At 34.2% G+C, this 18,710-nt stretch overlaps 10 protein-coding genes across 10 annotated transcripts in view; 7 read left to right on the top strand and 3 right to left on the bottom strand.

Moving 5' to 3' along the window:
- WICANDRAFT_90243 (uncharacterized protein) overlaps positions 1-680 on the top strand; it is a gene marked incomplete at its 3' end in the record, with an annotated part of 2,270 nt that extends 1,590 nt beyond the window's left edge. The window contains exon 2 of the mRNA XM_019186221.1: positions 499-680. Coding sequence (XP_019040168.1) covers positions 499-598 — 100 coding nt within the window. The remainder of the gene's footprint in view (positions 1-498) is intronic.
- Positions 681-739: 59 nt separating this feature from the next.
- Positions 740-1,877, top strand: WICANDRAFT_51793 (EAP30/Vps36 family vacuolar-sorting protein; the record flags this gene model as incomplete). Its single annotated transcript, XM_019182678.1, has 1 exon — positions 740-1,877. One exon carries the CDS (start codon positions 740-742, stop codon positions 1,427-1,429), a length of 690 nt encoding a protein of 229 aa, XP_019040167.1. The 3' UTR covers positions 1,430-1,877.
- Positions 1,878-1,991: 114 nt separating this feature from the next.
- On the top strand, positions 1,992-3,161 carry WICANDRAFT_61519 (histone acetyltransferase type B catalytic subunit; the record flags this gene model as incomplete). The annotated part of the gene is made up of 1 exon (XM_019183191.1): positions 1,992-3,161. The coding sequence occupies one exon, from the start codon at positions 1,992-1,994 to the stop codon at positions 3,159-3,161; it is 1,170 nt and encodes a 389-aa protein (XP_019040166.1).
- A 240-nt stretch (positions 3,162-3,401) lies between these two features.
- WICANDRAFT_29261 (Eisosome component PIL1/LSP1 family protein) lies at positions 3,402-4,340 on the top strand (the record flags this gene model as incomplete). The annotated part of the gene is made up of 1 exon (XM_019181590.1): positions 3,402-4,340. One exon carries the CDS (start codon positions 3,402-3,404, stop codon positions 4,338-4,340), a length of 939 nt encoding a protein of 312 aa, XP_019040165.1.
- A 328-nt stretch (positions 4,341-4,668) lies between these two features.
- WICANDRAFT_83240 (uncharacterized protein) lies at positions 4,669-6,267 on the bottom strand (the record flags this gene model as incomplete). Its single annotated transcript, XM_019185508.1, has 1 exon — positions 4,669-6,267. The coding sequence occupies one exon, from the start codon at positions 6,265-6,267 to the stop codon at positions 4,669-4,671; it is 1,599 nt and encodes a 532-aa protein (XP_019040164.1).
- Positions 6,268-6,605: 338 nt separating this feature from the next.
- Positions 6,606-7,931, bottom strand: WICANDRAFT_29123 (uncharacterized protein; the record flags this gene model as incomplete). The annotated part of the gene is made up of 1 exon (XM_019181578.1): positions 6,606-7,931. One exon carries the CDS (start codon positions 7,929-7,931, stop codon positions 6,606-6,608), a length of 1,326 nt encoding a protein of 441 aa, XP_019040163.1.
- An 895-nt stretch (positions 7,932-8,826) lies between these two features.
- On the top strand, positions 8,827-9,657 carry WICANDRAFT_77620 (uncharacterized protein; the record flags this gene model as incomplete). The annotated part of the gene is made up of 1 exon (XM_019184585.1): positions 8,827-9,657. One exon carries the CDS (start codon positions 8,827-8,829, stop codon positions 9,655-9,657), a length of 831 nt encoding a protein of 276 aa, XP_019040162.1.
- Positions 9,658-11,086: 1,429 nt separating this feature from the next.
- Positions 11,087-14,489, top strand: WICANDRAFT_29383 (FTR1 family protein; the record flags this gene model as incomplete). Its single annotated transcript, XM_019181599.1, has 2 exons — positions 11,087-11,567; positions 13,822-14,489. The coding sequence occupies 2 exons, from the start codon at positions 11,087-11,089 to the stop codon at positions 14,487-14,489; spliced, it is 1,149 nt and encodes a 382-aa protein (XP_019040161.1).
- Positions 14,490-14,563: 74 nt separating this feature from the next.
- Positions 14,564-16,276, bottom strand: WICANDRAFT_28347 (FAD-binding oxidoreductase; the record flags this gene model as incomplete). The annotated part of the gene is made up of 1 exon (XM_019181479.1): positions 14,564-16,276. The coding sequence occupies one exon, from the start codon at positions 16,274-16,276 to the stop codon at positions 14,564-14,566; it is 1,713 nt and encodes a 570-aa protein (XP_019040160.1).
- A 1,247-nt stretch (positions 16,277-17,523) lies between these two features.
- On the top strand, positions 17,524-17,850 carry WICANDRAFT_22929 (heat shock factor family protein; the record flags this gene model as incomplete). Its single annotated transcript, XM_019180968.1, has 1 exon — positions 17,524-17,850. A coding segment is annotated over one exon (327 nt), but the record flags the coding sequence as incomplete, so codon positions are not given.
- Between the last annotated feature and the right edge of the window lie 860 nt (positions 17,851-18,710).

Here is an 18,710-nt window from a genome sequence, read left to right as displayed (position 1 = left end):
GATTCATTCGTTGGTCATATTGAAGATATAAAACTTTTGAAAAAATTCAAACATACAAAGAAAAACACTGAATATTTCCACAATTTTTATGAATTAAACTTAGAATTACTTAAATTTTTATCATTTGAAAATTTAAATACAATTGCAATTAGGAAAATTGTCAAGAAATTTGATAAACATACTTTGTTACACAGTTCTCAAAATTTCAACAAAATGATTACATTTGAAAAAAGCTCATTATCAACATCCTCAATTGAACAAGTTATATCAACAGATATTGTTAAATTAGTACCACAACTAGATGATTATTTGTGTCCAATCTGTTTTTCAATTGCCTATAAACCGGTGAGATTAACATGTAATCATTTCTTCTGTATCCGTTGTTTAATTAAATTACAAAGAAGAAATGAACCAAAATGTCCAATTTGCAGGGATCCTGTTGTTATGGATGCTACAGAAGCTAATGTTGATTATGACTTGTTGGAGTATATGAAGAAGAATTTCCCTAAGGAAGTGAAAAAGAAGCAATCTCAAAATGAAAAAGAGGTTACTGATGAGACTTTGAGTACGTTGTATGGAGATGATAAGTGTATAATAATGTGAGAGTGTGTTTTTTAATAGTTAATGTTTAATGGTTTGCAATTCAAGGTTGTAGCAATTCGCGAAATTCATTATGTTGAAAAAGTCAAAACAATTCAAGACATAAACTAAAATCACCATCAATCACCAAACGACAAACATGAAAAAAGTGGGTCTAGCAGCTTTTGATGATAATAAACTAAGGCAGTACTCAGAGCTAGGACAATCTCTACTCCAAAAGAAAACAAACGAACTCACAACACAGCTTCAACTGTTCAAATCAATCCTTTTGAATTTCCTCAAGGAACATAATGAAGAATTATCAAAAGACATCACCTTAAGAAATGAATTCATCAAAATATGTCAAAGTGTTGGGATCGACCCTTTACAGATCTATGATAAGCATGATTCTAAAATGAATGAATTTTATTTCGAATTATGTGTGAGAATCATTGAGTTTAGTAATTCAATGAAGGATATGAATGGTGGTTTATTACCCGTGAATGAATTCTTGTCAAGTTTTAAAGATCTAAACATCACATTTAAAGATGTTGAAATCTCAATTGGGTTATTATCTGCATTGAATGATGAGTTGAAAATCATTAAAATTGGGTCCAAGCATTATATTAAAAATTTCAATATAGAGTTGACAAATGATCAAAATATGATTTTGGAAACAGTGGGCAATATTGGATTCATTAGTGTTGCCATATTGAGAGATAATTTTGGTTGGAAGTCTTATAGATCTCAATCTATCTTGAATGAAATGATTAGTAGTGGGTATTTATGGTTGGATGATAATAATGGTGAATTGTTATATTGGGATCCTGCTTGGATAACCAAGAGCTGAATAGAGGAAAAAACTATTTACACTACCGTTGCGTGTAATGGACTTACTGCTAAGTTGGTTTCTCAATTCTATTTGCTTGATCAAGGTTTTGGACAAAAGTCTTGAATAAGGGCCCGTTTGGGTCCGTTTATTTCCGTGACCTTTACAAAAAAGTAACCAAAAAGAAGAGTACAGCAAATTATAAGGGTTTCAAAGCTCCTACAAGCTTTAACAATTCGGACTCATCATTTGGATTATGGAGCAGCCTTGATACAATTACATTAGCCATGTTACCAAAAATCTAAACATTATTGAATCATTTTTTCAGACCAATGTCCAGCAATATCTATAGATGGAACATCAAACCTGAAGTAATTGAAACAATCCTTGAAAGGCACCCCTACAATATATATCTTTGTCATTGATAACTTGTAAGTTGATGTAGTTGAACAATTGCATCTCTATTCTGTGTATATTAGAAAATTCGCGAATCTCGTTTTGATTTTTTCGTGGTGAAAAAAAAAGAATACGCGTTTCTTGGAACAACAACAAGAATAAATAATCAACACAAGTTCAATCCAAAATGTCATATAATCCAGAAGTTTGGACTATATCTTCTAATGAAGCTTTGAAAGTCTCAATTGCCGATGATCAGGGCTATGTTTCCTTCCCACCTTTATTCACATATCCAATATTTGGTGATTCTGAACAAATATTTGGGTATAAAGATTTGAAAATTGATTTGGTTTTCGACAGTATTACGTTCTTACCATTCCTTAAAGTCAGCTATAAAGAGAAATTAAATGATGAAGTTGATGATATAACTGCAAAGCTATTAGAATTCTTACCAAAATCTACTATTGTTGATGATGAAGTTAAATGGGTCGACGCTTTCAAAAAGGAACAAGAAGAATTGCTTGATTTTAATAAAGAATTTGAATTGATAAACACTTATAATGTCAAAAATGAAGAGTTTTCTATCTTTAAAACAAGTTTCCAAACTTCGGAGGGGGAAAAAACTAAAGCTGTTGATTTGATGAAGAGATTACAAATCTTTGTGTTATTATTTATTGAAGCAGGTTCATATATTGATACATCTGATGAATTATGGGATCTATTCATCTTGGTTTCCAATAAAACAAAGAAAATTTTAGGGTTCAGTACTGCTTATTCATATTTCAAATATAATGGAGCAATTGAATTTGATTCTAATCCAAATGTGAAAAAGAGAAACAAAATTTCACAATTTGTTGTCCTACCACCATATCAAAAGACTCAACATGGTTCATCATTATACAACTCCATAATTTCATACTGGAATGGTAATGAACTAGTAGAGGAAATTACTGTTGAAGATCCTAATGAAAAATTCGATGATTTGAGATATAGAAATGATTTCAAAAGATTGTTTGAAGAAGGTTTCATAAATCAATTACCGAAGAATTTGAAAACAATTGATAATAAATGGTTCATCACAAATGCTAATAAATTCAAAATTGAACTAAATCAATTCAAAAAATTAGTGGAGATTGGATATTTATATACAGAAAACATCAAATTAGCAAGATTGTTGATTAAAAAGAGACTATACGAAAAAAACAGAGACGGGTTAGTTGAATTGGAATTGGCAATCCGTAATGACAAGCTACAAACAGCATATGAAAGCATCAAGCAAGAATATGATCGTTTAATAGACTCAATGCGTGTCCGTGCTGTCAATGACATCGGCTCTTCAAAGAAACAAAAAGTATAAGTCTATGTGTATAGCAAATAGAAGCTTCTCGGTGTTTCCTTCTGGAACCCTCCTTCCCAATCGGGTGTTTACCACCTTCCCAATCGGGACGTCATTACACTTCCGCATCCGGACGGTCCGCGCCACACAATTTCAAGTAGCAAAGTCAATCGCTAAACGCAATTATAAAAACGCTGAATGATCCTTAACCCTTGTTCCCTTCGAACAATTCACTAAAAAGCTAAGTACAAAAACACTAAAATGCATAGAACTTACTCTTTAAGAAATTCGAGAGCTCCAACTGCTTCTCAATTACAATCACCACCTCCTCCAACTTCAACAACAAAGTCAAAATTCTTTGGTAAAGCTGGTATCGCTTCTACATTTAGAAAAAACGCTGCTGGTAACTTTGGTCCTGAATTGGCTAGAAAATTATCTGCTTTAATCAAATTGGAAAAGAATGTCTTGAGATCAATTGAGTTAGTTGCTAGAGAAAGAAGAGAAGTTGCTAAACAATTATCAATCTGGGGTGAAGATAACGATGATGATGTTTCCGACGTTACTGATAAATTAGGGGTTTTAATTTATGAAATTGGTGAATTGGAAGATCAATTCATTGATAAATATGATCAATATAGAATCACTTTGAAATCAATTAGAAACATTGAAGCTTCAGTTCAACCATCAAGAGATCGTAAACAAAAAATCACTGATGAAATTGCTCATTTGAAATATAAAGACCCACAATCTCCAAAAATTAATGTTTTAGAACAAGAATTGGTTCGTGCCGAGGCTGAATCATTAGTTGCTGAAGCTCAATTATCAAACATCACTAGAGAAAAATTAAAAATTGCATTCAACTATCAATTCGATGCTGTTAGAGAATTGGCTGAAAAATTTGCATTGATTGCAGGTTATGGTAAAGCTTTATTAGAATTATTAGATGATGCTCCAGTTACTCCAGGTGAAACTAGACCAGCTTATGATGGTTATGAAGCTTCAAAACAAATCATTATTGATGCTGAAAATGCTTTAGCTTCATGGACTTTAGACCAAGCTGTTGTTAAACCAGCTTTATCATTACACCACACTTCAGAAGATGTTTATGAACCTGCTGAAGAAGAAGCTGCTGAAGCTGAATGGGCTGAAGAACATGAACAAGCTGAAACTGAACCAGTTGAAGAAACTACTCGTGTTTAAGCGAGGAATTGATATTGTTGTTTCTTTCGTTTGAACGAATTTATCATCAATCAACTTTTTTTTTCCTTGTGTTGTTGTCTTTTATCGTTCGTCATTTGATTGATTTGATTCATTTTTACAAAACTAGTGACAATTTTTTATTTAATATTTGATCTTTATATTTTTATATATGGTGTCCTTTGCGTTACTAGTGCGCTGTTTAATCATATATGAACTTTGTGTTATACTTTGAAAACCATTTTTTTGTATTGCTATTCTACGTGTAGAAATTTCTATTCATTACATTCATTGCAAGGTAAACCACTAAACGCTTAGCAAACTTCAAAGCTCAAACCAATCTGATGGAAAAATCATTAGCATCTAAAAGTTCAAATTTCTCTTTGTCATTATTTTCAACAATCTCGATAGAGTTCAATGTTGATAATTGCAAAAGTTCATAGAATGATTTGACAATAACTGATCTGTTTTGTTGATGTTGCATTAATTGATCAAACTTCATCTCTTGAACTGAATCTTCTTCAAGTCTAGTCTCGATGAAAGTTAAAAACTTTATAGTTTTCCTATCAACTTCGGGTCTTTCATCATCATACATTTCTTCATTGTTTTGATAATTGTGTTCTTCATCTTCAGCCAATGCAGGAAATCTTTGAACAGAACTTGATCTTTTCCTTGGAACTCGTTCTTCATCAATATCAAATTCTAAATCAAAATCAAAATCAAAATTATCATTTCCACCACCTCCCGTAGTGTCATCAACTTGTGGATGTTGCAGATCACCTTCTAATGGAAGATTAATACTAGACATACTAGCCCTTGTGGAATGGCGTCTTGAACTTGATGCATTTCTTCTAACTTCGATAGATTCACTTGATCTTCTTGTATTTCTTAACAACCCATCAACGAAATCTTCATCTTCAAACTCACGAACTGGATTTCTACCACGTCTTTCTTCATCAGCCGGATTCTTGCCAAAGTTTGGTAAATATGAAACTTCATCAAGTAAATTCTGAATTGCAATACGTGGTTCTGGGGGTTTGGTACGTTGTTGATCCATTAATTCAATATAAGTATCTCTAAACCCACGCAAATCATTTGTTTGAAGACTAATAGTCTCATCAACAACAAGTGTTGTGAAATGATTTTGAGCTTTTCTCCTTTTTTTCCTTGGTTGTTGAACAGCTTCAGGAGACTCATTAACAATAGGTTGTTCACTATCTGGAGCTTGTTGTGGTGGTGGATCTTCAACCTCTTCAAGAATTTGATCCAATTCAGGAGGTTGTTGTTGTGCAGGTGCTTCTTGCCTCTCGAGGTCTATATCAAAATCAAAATCAATATCAAACCCGTCATTAATATGAAGATCCTCACTTGGACCAGCATTACCACCTGTTCCAGCCGTTGTTTCATCATGTAAACTAAACAACATACCTTCTTCATCAAATGCAAATTCAGGATTTTGAGTATCTAAAATATCATCCTGATTAACATGTCTTGTGAAAATATCAGCATCTTCTGTGGAATTCGTCATTGTAGATAGCACAACTGAGACTGTATTATTTTCCAAATCTGATCTTCTAATTTGTGATTTCCTATGATTTGAATTAACCATCTGGGTGCTACTAGTACCTTGTAAGAAATCCAAATCACCCAAACTTGGTAAAAGATCACCTTCAAGATTAAACAATGGATCATCATTCAACAAAACTTGATTATTATGATTGCCGCCCTGTTGAGTTCTTGTTAATTCAATTGGTTTAATGATATAATTTGGAGTTTTGATCAAAATATCACTATTACTACCTTTCTGATTGAACAAATCACGTTGAATCTTGGTTTTTATAAGAGAGGTGTCATTATTCAAGTAATCAGTCTTTTGTTTATAAATCAATGCAACACCATACAACAAATTTGAAGTTAATCTAAGCGCCATAGGAGACGGTGGATTTTTAATAACGTCACATGTCTGTGGGATAGAAACTGATTGGATCTCCTTCTTTGAAATCTTTTTGTAGCTTGTCTTGTTTCCTAATGTTGATAAAAGCCTTTGGAGTGTATTAGTTTTGGAACCATAAGCAATGGATCAAAGGTCTTACCAGACAGTAGCGACACCTGAATGCTGAGTTAACAAGAGATCTTGATTTAAAAACATGATCAAATCTGATTCGAAACCAGTGGCAAAAGTAGTAGAGCTCAAGTTTTGAATCTTTTGTTGAATTTTGATGAAAAAAAACAAACCTTCCCATGAGACATAAAGATTTGGGTAATTAACTAGGCGAAAACAACAGCCAAAGTTCCCAAAACAGCTAAAGTCAAGGCAGTTAAAATTCCAATATAAATGGCTATTCTCATTGGTTTGGAAATCTCTGTATAGTATAATTTCAAATAAAATGATAATGGATAAACAATGCAAATTGAAAAACAAATGGCACTTCCTAAAAAGGACATGATTCTACCAAAATTGGTAAAGATTAATGAAGTGATGAAAAACAACAGAATGACAACTAAACGATTCACGAATCTGATCACAGTATCACTATTATGACTTTTAGGTTTCAATGATAAATTTAATGTCAATTGGTCAGCCATTGTGATGATTGGTCTTGTGATTAATGGTCCTTTTGAGATTGGTAATAACCCCATCAATGCACAAATGACCAAATTGATCCATTTAGGATAGTCATCAGTGATCATGATTGATTTAGTAACTTGATCAGTAACTGAATTACCAAACATTAAATAACCCAAACTTGCCATTATGAAATCAACAAGCCAAGTGAATGAGAAAATTGTGGTACAAGCACCATTATATTTTTGAGGATGTTTCATATCTCTGTATAATTCTGGGAAAATAGCATGGCCACCAAATGGAGACATGAAAATACCTAAACTTAATAATAAATGTTTAAAACTCATTGGCCATAAAGAAGTTGGTGCAATTTCAATTAATGAACCAGGTGTAGTGGATTTAATAAACCCACAGGCAAAGACGACACAAACAATCAATGAAGTACAGATGATTCCAATCAAACTTAAATGGGACAATACACTCAGTTTAACAAAGCTCAATGCGAAAAACACAGTTGAGATTATAATTTTGAAAAAAATCTTATCAACACCAGTCAAGACATTGAAAGAATCTGCAAATAATATAATCATGGAAATACCAGCAAATAACAAATCCACAGTAAAAGTCATAACCACTATCAAATGTGCAATTCTCCCAAATGAAAATTGGGCAATATCTCCATAAGTTTTCAACTCGGGAGATTTTGTCAGGCATTTAGCCAATATTTTGGCAGTCAATTGACTAGATAATGCACAACCAAGTAATATAATTGAGCCCGGAATCCAACCAGCATAGCATAACCCCAACGGGAGTGTCAAAATTCCAATCCCAATCAATGTATTAATCCCATTGAATATAGTTTGAGGACTTGTACTATTCCCGGATTTAGACAACACTTCTTCACGAATACTCCTGTTGTCCTCCACATCCTCGATAGCATTTGCATCTATATCGTTCAGTCCAGTGTATGAGCTTGGTAAATCCTCATCAATTAGGGCACTTTCTTCATCTGGTTGGTTAGTGCCCATTGTTAATTTTGATGGACGTTGAGGATAGTCAAAGTCTGCATTTAGGAAGTTTGCAGTCCTTGAATATGAGGATGCAAAGCTGTTTATTGATTTCTTGCCACCAGCATTGAGGACTTCTTGGAATGAGTTATAGAAAGAAGAACGCCTTCTGGAAGAGGATGAAGTTGTTAAATGTTGTGAATGTTGTGACATTGATTGAAATTTGATAATGGGAATGTTGATGCTGTAAGTAAATATTTGAAGAAAACGAAGAGATATGAATGTGGCAATGCAGATTATTGATTGATTTATTGGAGATAAATTTCTTTTGAACCCCTGGAAGCCCTTCTTTTCAAGTTGTTGTTATTGTTTTGAATGTTTTTGTCTCATGACAAAGTTTCAAAAGAGAAAAAAAATTCTTTACGCCCTGAAAGTTTGACAGACCAAGAGAATTGAGAAATTGCTAAAGATTGAGGTAGTTTGGATGAATTGGTTGGTTTCATTATGGCTCATTATGGTGAACATGGATGAATTCATATCCTTTGAATTGTTGAAGTGGTAGTTTCTTTCTTGTTGGTACTCTTTATGCTCATCTCATTGACAGCTTTCGATATGGCACCTTCTTTACTATGAAATTGGATAATTCTCTTGTATCACAGAACGCACAAAGTCCAAATTCTCACTCTAAAACAGAATGAAACCACTTCTCTCCATATAATAAACATTCAAACTAATACATAAACCCATACAAACTCTGACCAATGTTTTGGTACCTGTTCCTTTAAGCGATCTAATCAAAGGTTACCTGGTGTTCGCGAACCCTTTTGAAAGCGTAAACAAAGGATCAAACAACATTTCATCACCAAACGAAGCATTTGACATCAACCTAACCTTCTGGTGGATCAATCCCTTGATAATGTCAGTTTCAGAAAACTATATACCACAATCAGAGAACTTGGAGCATTTCAATAACATAGTGGATGAATTGAGATCGATAACTGATGAAAATACACAATTGAAGAATAATATCTTGACAAAAGTTGATTTATTGATTAAGCAACTAAATCATGGACTTGTTGATAATTCAGATGTCATTAGGAAATTGAATGGGTTTATTGCACAGTTTGGTGGTGGTGAAGTTGCGAAAAGTAGTAATGGTACTGGTGATGTTATGGATGAAAAGACACAATTGTTGGAACAAAATAAGAAATTGAAAGAGATTTTAGCATCAAAGATTAAGTATAATGATGATATTGAACAATTGAATAAAGAGTATCAGGAGGCGATAGATCAAGTGATGCGAGATGTGCGTATAAGGAAGTTCCACTCTGATCATTTAAGGATTGAAAATTTTAAGAAAATTCATGGTTCCATAGCACAATTACAAGATGAAGAATTTCAAACATATTTGATATTGATGAATCATCAAGAGATCTTATCCAAGATAGGTCGTGCAATTTCTGATGTTTTTAAGAATTTGAATCAGGATAGTATGGATGAACTAGAATTACAAAAATTGTTGACAACTCTTGAACTATATAAATCTTCATGTTTGAATAAAAACGTTGCGGCAGTTACAACACAGCGGTTCAAAACCTTGACAGAGAAATTCAAGCACGATAGAGGAAAGAATAGTAAGCAGCATTTATCCAATGGCAATGGTAACATGAATTATATACCGCCTAATAAAAGGGAACCTGCTCCGTCATTTGATAAAGAGAGTGAATGGCCAGCTTTCGGAAGTTAAACTGGTTGACTATAGTTCACAGAATTCATAATCACAAGACACAGGAGGAAACTGGACGGTCTGAAGCGGAACTCCAAGTGCTTGATCGAACTGTTGGTTGTGTATCTAAAAGATCTTTTAACGGGTGAAGGCGCGTTAAAATTTTTATTGATGAAATGGCCTACGATTTGTTGAGTTTTACGTTTTACGAGCACTAGTGTGTTCAATTGATGCACGACGTTATGTTACAGGTTCAGGTGTTAATTCTTGTATAGGGTTCGTCTTTATGATTTGCTATAAAGACGTTTAAAACGAACAAAGATGATCTGAGCCATACTGTAGTAGTTCTTTCATCAAGTTTCTTTTAGCCCATGTCACTTGACTTTTCAGCTTTCCACCTGGCTGCCTTGAACAATCAAGTGATTGTATAGATTATTGTGATTACTATGTGCATTCCAAACGAACCAATGACATAGAGTTGAATGGGGGCATAAAGGCGTGAATTGTACAACCGTCATGTTTAAGCTTAACGTGTTCCTACTTTTCTATTGGCCAAAGTTGATAGTAGTGGCTGCATTGTCCATACAACAATTAAGCCCGACCTGGTCCAATTTTGGCTCGTGTTGTAGCCTGTGATTGGCTGTTTGGCAAGGGCCCGTTTCTGGTTAAGCTTTTTTCTTGACTGATTTTTTTTTCATTTTTATCTGATCGGATATTTGATGGCTGGGGAGCTAGAGAAAGGGGGAAAGAGAGTAGAGAGAATAGAGAGAAAGGGAGAGTGTAATTGATAGTAGAGTAGGTATTTTAATAAGGAGTATCACCATCTTTCTTTGTAGCCTTCGCTTTCCCTTCTTTACGATCTTCATCTGCGTTCAATTTAATTTCATCCATGGGTGTCCTTGACTAAAATTATTTCACACCCCAAAAGAGGACAGCTTTTGTCCACAAATCAAAGCTAACCCATAACAAAGAGATGGAGGAAAGAGAACATGGAAGTTAAAATAATAAAGCAATAGTTCAATCATATGATTAATCTTAACCTTCGATCTTCAATCTCAAGTCACTCCAAAGCTTTAGCCCATGTTGTCTGTTGTAAGCCTTTGAAAAGCTTGTCTTTTTCCCATCCGATTTCTTTTTCATAAAGTTATCAGATTGATCAATATCAGGACATTTCACACCAGTTGTCCAATCCCATTCCAGACCCTATCCCAGAAAAGAAACTACATGGACCTACACCAGGAAACCATCAATACCAAGACTTTTCATTTTAATCTACACCATCTATGAGCTTAAAACTTTCAACAAAAATGAGTCGTTACATGGGAAAATATTTTCATTATATATATATACCTTTTCCTAATCATGGCTTTTATAAAAGTATTTGCTCTTGAGCAATTTATCAACTAGTTCGACGTTTAATTATTTGCTCAGTGTTGATTGATCGTTAATCATGGGTTCAACTAATAAAGTCTTCAACGTTGCAGTCTTCTTCGTTGTCTTTAGAGAATGTTTAGAAGCTGTTATCGTCATTTCAGTTCTATTATCATTTTTGAAACAATCAATTGGTACAAATGATTTAGCCCTATATAAGAAACTAAGAAAACAAGTTTGGATCGGTTCATTCCTTGGTGTTTTCATCTGTCTAGTTATCGGTGGTGGGTTCATTGGTGCTTACTATAGTTTACAAAATGATATCTTTGGTAAATCTGAAGATATTTGGGAAGGTGTCTTTTGTTTAATCGCTACAGTTATGATTTCATTCATGGGTATTGCAATGTTGAGAATTAACAAGATGCAAGCTAAATGGAGAGTTAAAATCGCCAAATCATTAGTTGAAGTTCCAGAAAGAAAAAGAGATCGTTTCAGAATTGGTTACTTGGCTAAAAGATACGCCATGTTCTTGTTACCATTTGTTACCACTTTAAGAGAAGGTTTAGAAGCTGTTGTTTTCGTCGCAGGTGCTGGTCTTTCCACAAAAGGTGCTAAAGCTACTTCTTACCCATTACCAGTTGTTGTTGGTTTAATTGCTGGTGGTTTGGTTGGTGTTTTATTATACTATGGGGTTTCTTATTCCTCTTTACAAGTGTTTTTAGTCATCTCCACCTGTATCTTATATTTGATTGCAGCTGGTTTATTCTCAAGAGGTGTTTGGTTCTTTGAAACTAATACTTTTAATAAGAAATCTGGTGGTGATGCTTCAGAATCTGGTTCAGGTAATGGTTCATATGATGTCACAAAAGCTGTCTATCATGTCAACTGTTGTAATCCTGAAAGAGATAATGGTTGGGATATCTTCAACTCATTATTAGGATGGCAAAATACTGGTTATATTGGTTCAGTTTTAGCTTATAACTTGTATTGGTTAGTCTTGATCGTTGTTGTTTTATTAATGTTATTTGAAGAAAAAACTGGCCATTTACCATTCTGCAAAAACTTGAAATTGAGACATTTAAACCCAATGTATTGGATTAAAAACAAAAAGAAGAATGAATTGACTGATGCTGAAAGAGATGAATTATTCAGAAAAGCTCAAGATGTTAGATTTAATGAACAAGGTGAAATTTCCGAAGTTAATCAAACTGCTGCTGCTAAATAGATTGGAGTGTAAATATACCTTATATATGATGAATACCTAATATAATAATATCTAATGGGATGGATGTAGTTACTTTCGTTTCTGATGGGTTTACATGCTTTGTAGATTCAAATACATCTCAGTGAATTGAATAGAAAAGATATCACCTGTCACTTTTCCGATCAGATTTGCAACTCTACCACACATCAACTTATCCAGATCTATATCAATTTAACATCTCAACATTATGTCAATTTATCATTCTAATTAATTATTAATCTGAGTTCCATACAAGTTTTCTTCGTTTTCTTCTAAAATCTTCACTGCGCCCGTTGGAAATTGCCAAGGCAAACGGCTCGCCTGCAAAATATTTCACATCCCCAAAACGGCAATCTTCCCTAATGCGGCAGCCTTCAACAATAGCGAAATACCACGCCAAGATTTATACTGGACTTTGAACAACATGAACTTGTAAAAGTGACACAAAAGTGTTGATAATCTAAACTTCACAACAATCTCTGGGAATTGTAAACATACATGCAAGACCAGCTAATGGGTCTGGTGCAATCTTTTGGCTGTTTGGCGTTGGGACTCGTTATGTTCAGGTGTTGCAACTAGTATGGCTGTTTTTTGGGGCCAGTCCTTTCCAGCCGGAATCATAATTTGGATGTCCTTTGTCCTTTTGTACAACCAACTAAAGAGAGCATAAGCCCGATTGGTACTACAAGGAACACTAGGCTGACTCAAGTTGTAAGGCCCAGAAACAAGCTTTTCCAAGATGAAGCACATGTCGACCAAGTTGAAGAATAAAAGAAGTGGTGAATGGTGGATTGATAGCGATTGGGTTTAAGCCTGAATCAGCTATTAAAAGACCTTCCCCTACTACCCACTAGCCATGATTGTCCTCTCTATTTCCAACTTCCAAACCATCGGTGTTTTAATTCGTCTTTTCGTCCAACTTATTTTCATGCAGAACGCATAATCAGATTAATCTGCAACCATCTCTGACAAAAAAAAACTTTCCACCTCCAATTAATATCTCCAACCGTATATATAAAACCAGTTTCTCATCCTTAATTTTCATCCACAATCAAACCCATTGACTTGAACATCAACTTGGAAAACACAAACAATGGGTTCAACTTCAAAAGTTTTCAACGTGGCAGTCTTCTTTGTCGTTCTTAGAGAATGTTTAGAAGCTGTTATTGTTATTTCAGTCTTACTATCATTTTTAAAACAAGCCATTGGTGAAAGTGATAGAAAACTATACAAAAAATTAAGATTACAAGTTTGGATAGGTGCCTTTGCAGGTGTTTTCATTTGTTTATGTATCGGTGGTGGGTTCATTGGTGCTTACTATGGGTTACAACATGATATCTTTGGTGGTGCTGAGGATTTATGGGAAGGTATCTTTTGTATCATTGCAACTGTTATGATTTCATTCATGGGTATTGCAATGTTGAGAATTAACAAGATGCAAGCTAAATGGAGAGTTAAAATTGCTAAATCATTAGTCGAGGTTCCAGAAAGAAAAAGAGATCGTTTCAAAATTGGTTTCTTAACCAAAAAATATTCAATGTTTTTACTACCTGCAATCACCACTTTGAGAGAAGGGTTAGAAGCTGTTGTCTTCGTTGCTGGTGCTGGTATCACCACTAAAGGTGCTAAGGCTTCTTCATACCCATTACCTGTTGTTGTTGGTTTAATTGCTGGTTGTGGTGCAGGTATGTTGTTGTATTATGGTGTTTCTTATACATCCATGCAAATCTTTTTGGTTATTTCAACATGTATTTTATATTTGATTGCTGCAGGTTTGTTTTCAAGAGGTGTTTGGTATTTTGAAAACTATGTCTTTAACAAAAAAACTGGTGGTGATGCTTCAGAATCTGGTGATGGTAATGGTTCTTATGATATTTCTAAAGCTGTTTATCACGTTAACTGTTGTAATCCAGAATTAGATAACGGTTGGGATATCTTCAATGCTTTGTTAGGATGGCAAAATACTGGTTACATTGGTTCTGTCTTATCATACAACATTTACTGGTTATGTTTAATCATTGTTGTTGGGTTAATGTTATTTGAAGAAAAAAGAGGTCATTTACCATTCTGCAAAAACTTGAAACTAAGACACTTGAACCCAATGTATTGGATTAAAAACAAAAAGAAGAATGAATTAACTGATGCTGAAAGAGATGAATTGTTTAGAAAAGCTCAAGATATCAGATTCAATGAAGAAGGTGGATTGGAAGAAGGTTCTTCTCCAGTTGCTGCTAAATAAATACACAATACAGTTTAATGACTTAATAATATACCATATAATAATAATTTATTTGAATATTCATGTGTAGTGCTTCATTTCTTGTCTGATGGATCAATTTTGAAAATCTTGTCAGGATTCATAATTTTCAAAGGATCCAAACTTAGTTTAATCTTTCTCATAACATCTATGGTATCTTTGCCCAATTCCACTTCTAAATGAGATCTTTTAGAAACACCAATCCCATGTTCACCAGAACATGTACCTTCATATTTAATACTTCTTTCTGTCATTCTATTCACTAATGCCATAGCTTTTGCAGAATCTTTAACATCATACATCACTAAACAATGGAAATTCCCATCACCAACATGACCAACTATTGTAGTGTACAACCCTGTTTGTTCAGTATCTTTTATGGTTTCCTCAATCATTGATGAAAGGTTTGAGATTGGTACTGCAACATCAGTTGACCAAATTTTAACATCTGGTGAAACTTGAGATCTTCCATAGTCTATTGATGACCAAAAAATAGATTTTCTTGCACTCCATAATTCAACTTGTTGTGCTTCATTTTTAGCAAATTGGAAATTGTGATAATTATGTGTTTTACTTATATTTTGAACATCTTTAATCAATTCTTTTAAGATCTTGGAATTATTATTACCAATTTTGAAAAATAATGTTGGTTTAACATCCCATTTTTTTGAAGTTTGATTTGAATAATTTATGCAACTCATCATTTTTTCATCCAACAATTCCACTGCGTTTAATTGAACACCTTGAGAAATCAAATCAGTAACAGTATCCGTTGCATCAACAATAGAATTGAAACTAACAACTGCAACTGTTTCATATTTAGGCTTTATATGTAATTTAACAGTAGCTTCAGTGACAATACCCAAAGTTCCCTCTGATCCAATAAACAAATTTGTTAAATTATAGCCATTTGAAGATTTCTTAGCTCTTTGCTTTGTCTTTATTACACTCCCATCAGCTAATACAACTGTTAAATTCACAACATTCTCCTTCATAGTTCCATATCTCATTGCATTTGTTCCTGAACATGAAGTACCAATCATCCCACCTATTAAAGCACCAGGAGCAGGATCTGGACCAAACATTAACCCAAAGGGTTCCACGTATTCATTTATATCTAGCCAACTTACACCAGCACCGACTGTTATATCTAGGTCTTTTTCATTAAACTTGATTATTTTGTTTAGTTTGGATAGATCCACTATTATACATGGTTGTCTTGTAGATATGTATTGTCCCTCGATTGAAGTTCCACCAGAGAAGGGGACAATTGGTATTTTAAAATCATGGGCAATTTTCATAATCTCTGAGACTTGAGCTGTGGAAGATGGATATAAGATCAATTGTGGTTTTTCATTTGGTTCGGGCTCATGGAGGGTATAATTGTTTTTAGTATGAGTCTCTATATCATTTGAGGTTTCAGAAACGTTCTCCTTGCCTAATAACTCCAAGAATTTATCTTTAGCTACTTTGAACTCCAATAGATTAGCATATTGTGGAGATGGTAAATCTGCTAGTTCAGTTTTGGAAGAGCTTGGGAATAGAAACTCTGGTGGGTTATTGAGGACTTTTCTCACTGCAAAGTAAAAACCAACAATTGCACCAGTTGTGAATACAGAAATCAATAATACTCGACTTGGAGATTTGGCGTCTGTTTTCGTTGATTTAGCGCTTGATGCCAAAAACCTTTGGAATTGGTTTGTTCTTTGGAAACGTTGCCTTTGTGTGATTCTAAAACCAATCTTTGGAGCAGCACCTCGATAAAACATGACTGAACACTTTGTTGAAAGTGTAATTGTTACTTTCTCAGTTGTTGATGATGATGAGTTTTCAAATCTTCGAGATCTCGAAATAGTGGGATGGTGACACGGGCTAGAATGGCAGTTACTATAAACATAATTCAATCAACATAGTGTAATAAAAAACGTGAAGATTCAGTGTTTTTTGGGATGGAATTGTCTTATTGGGGCTTTTTCAAGTTTTCATTTTGTCAATGGATCGTTATTTCGGCTAATTTCGATAAAACTGTCGAGATGCATGATCTATGCCATGATCTAACCACAGGCGATCGTTTAATACGACACTATTTAAGCATATTGAAGTATAGATAAGTATCGTTTAGCTCTTTGGTATGGGGTGGACCAGTATTAATCAATAACTATCAAATACTTTCAAAAGTGGTCAAATACAGAGCATTGATGTAGTACTTTGACGTCTATCATCTAAACTTTTGCATAGTTGTTGAAGGTCACATGTTAAAATCGGGTTGCAATCATATCGGAACGTTGAAACCTTGATCACCATCGATGGACCCTAATACGCCTAAACTTTACTTATAATCATGGTGCCATATGGATCTAGAAACACTATTTTCAATCTGTATACTAGGTAGAATTGTATTGTGGAAGCGAAAGGAACCTATAGAACAATTCTTTATCAAAACCACTCTCTCTAGCCACAACCACGTCCTGAATCCATTTGGAAACATAAATATACACTCGAATTCACTCTAGAATATTCATTCAACTAATCAAACTTCCATCAAATCCATTCGCTATCCAATTATCTCTGTATAACGTTACTCCTATATATCTTTTTGCTTACACAATCACTTAGTCAGCACACACAATAAATTTTTTTTGAAGCACGGAAAACAAGCATAAGACAAATGCTCAATATCAAGACAACAGAGGATACTGAGAACAACTACTACCACTTCCACCCAAGACAACAGCTCGCTATCATGTCTGCCAATGGAGGTAACCGCCCTAGCAATGGGTCCTCAGACGCTGCTAATGGCTACTTCATCAACACTGCTGCTGCTGGTCCAGCCCTTACTGATGACACCATATTGAATACAACCACCATCCCACCTCAAATATTACAACAACAACAACAACAACAACAACCGAATGAACCTGAGAATCAACTAACACAATATCTTCAGGACCCAAACTATATGGCTCTGACTAAACCAGGCTCTTCTTCCACTTCAAAGGGTAAAAAACATCATACAAAGAGTAAACCAGCATTTGTCCTTAAATTATGGACTATGGTTAATGATCCAAATAACCATGACCTAATTAATTGGTATCATGATGGTAATTCATTCCTTGTCACTAATAGAGAACTGTTTGTGCAAAAAATCTTGCCTAAATATTTCAAACATTCAAATTTTGCAAGTTTTGTACGTCAATTAAACATGTACGGCTGGCATAAAGTTCAAGATGCAAGTTCAGGTTCATTACATAGTGACGAAAAATGGCAGTTTATTAATCCTAATTTCCAAAAGGGTAGACCTGATTTATTGGATAAGATTGTTAGAAATAAACCAAATGATGAACATAACAATAGTACGCAAGGCGGCGGTGCTGGTAATAATCAATCAAATGATGGGAATGGTACTAATGGTCAGTTTGATGTTTCTCTATTGATTAATGAACTAAACACTTTAAAGGCTAATCAAATGAAAATTACTCAAGAATTGTCAAGGGTGAGATCTGATAATGAATCTTTATGGCAAGAATTATTTCAAACAAGAGAGAAAAATTTGGTGCAAAATGAAAAAATTGAAAAAATACTACATTTCTTAGCAAGTGTTTATGGTAATAGAGTTCAAGCTTTAGAAGATCATATGAATTTCAATAATCATAATCAATTTTTATCAAATCAACCAAATTATGATCATTATCAACAACATGTTTCACAACAGCAGAATCAACAATCTCAACAACCAAGTCCACAAGTTCAAACTCCTCATTCGGTTAATAATAATAATAATAATAATAATAACAATGTTTCATCACCAGGATATCAACAAAAACCAAGATTAATGATTAAACAAACACGCCATGTTTCAAATCCTTCAAACGCTTCAACTCCATTATCAAATATAACTACTGATGATTCTCCAATTCAAGAGATTATTAGAACTCCAAATTTCCAGAATTATGTATCCGCTCCACAATATCAACAACCACCAACACCTCAACAATATAATAATAACCAACAATATCCTCCTCAACAGGGTTATGGTCAATATTTACCTTCGGATGATTTCCAACAAATACCACCGTCAATGCAACCCCCAGCTATCCCACCTCAACAGCAACAATTTCAACCACCTCAACAGGCACAATTCATGGCACCTCAACCAGGACCTCCATTACCACCTCAACAACAACAACAATACCCACAACGTCC

Source organism: Wickerhamomyces anomalus (assembly GCF_001661255.1).
Source record: "Wickerhamomyces anomalus NRRL Y-366-8 unplaced genomic scaffold WICANscaffold_2, whole genome shotgun sequence".
Classification (NCBI taxonomy): Eukaryota; Fungi; Ascomycota; class Saccharomycetes; order Phaffomycetales; family Wickerhamomycetaceae; genus Hansenula; species Hansenula anomala.
The sequence above is the reverse complement of the archived record's forward strand: the minus strand, read 5'-3'. Positions and strand labels throughout refer to the sequence as shown.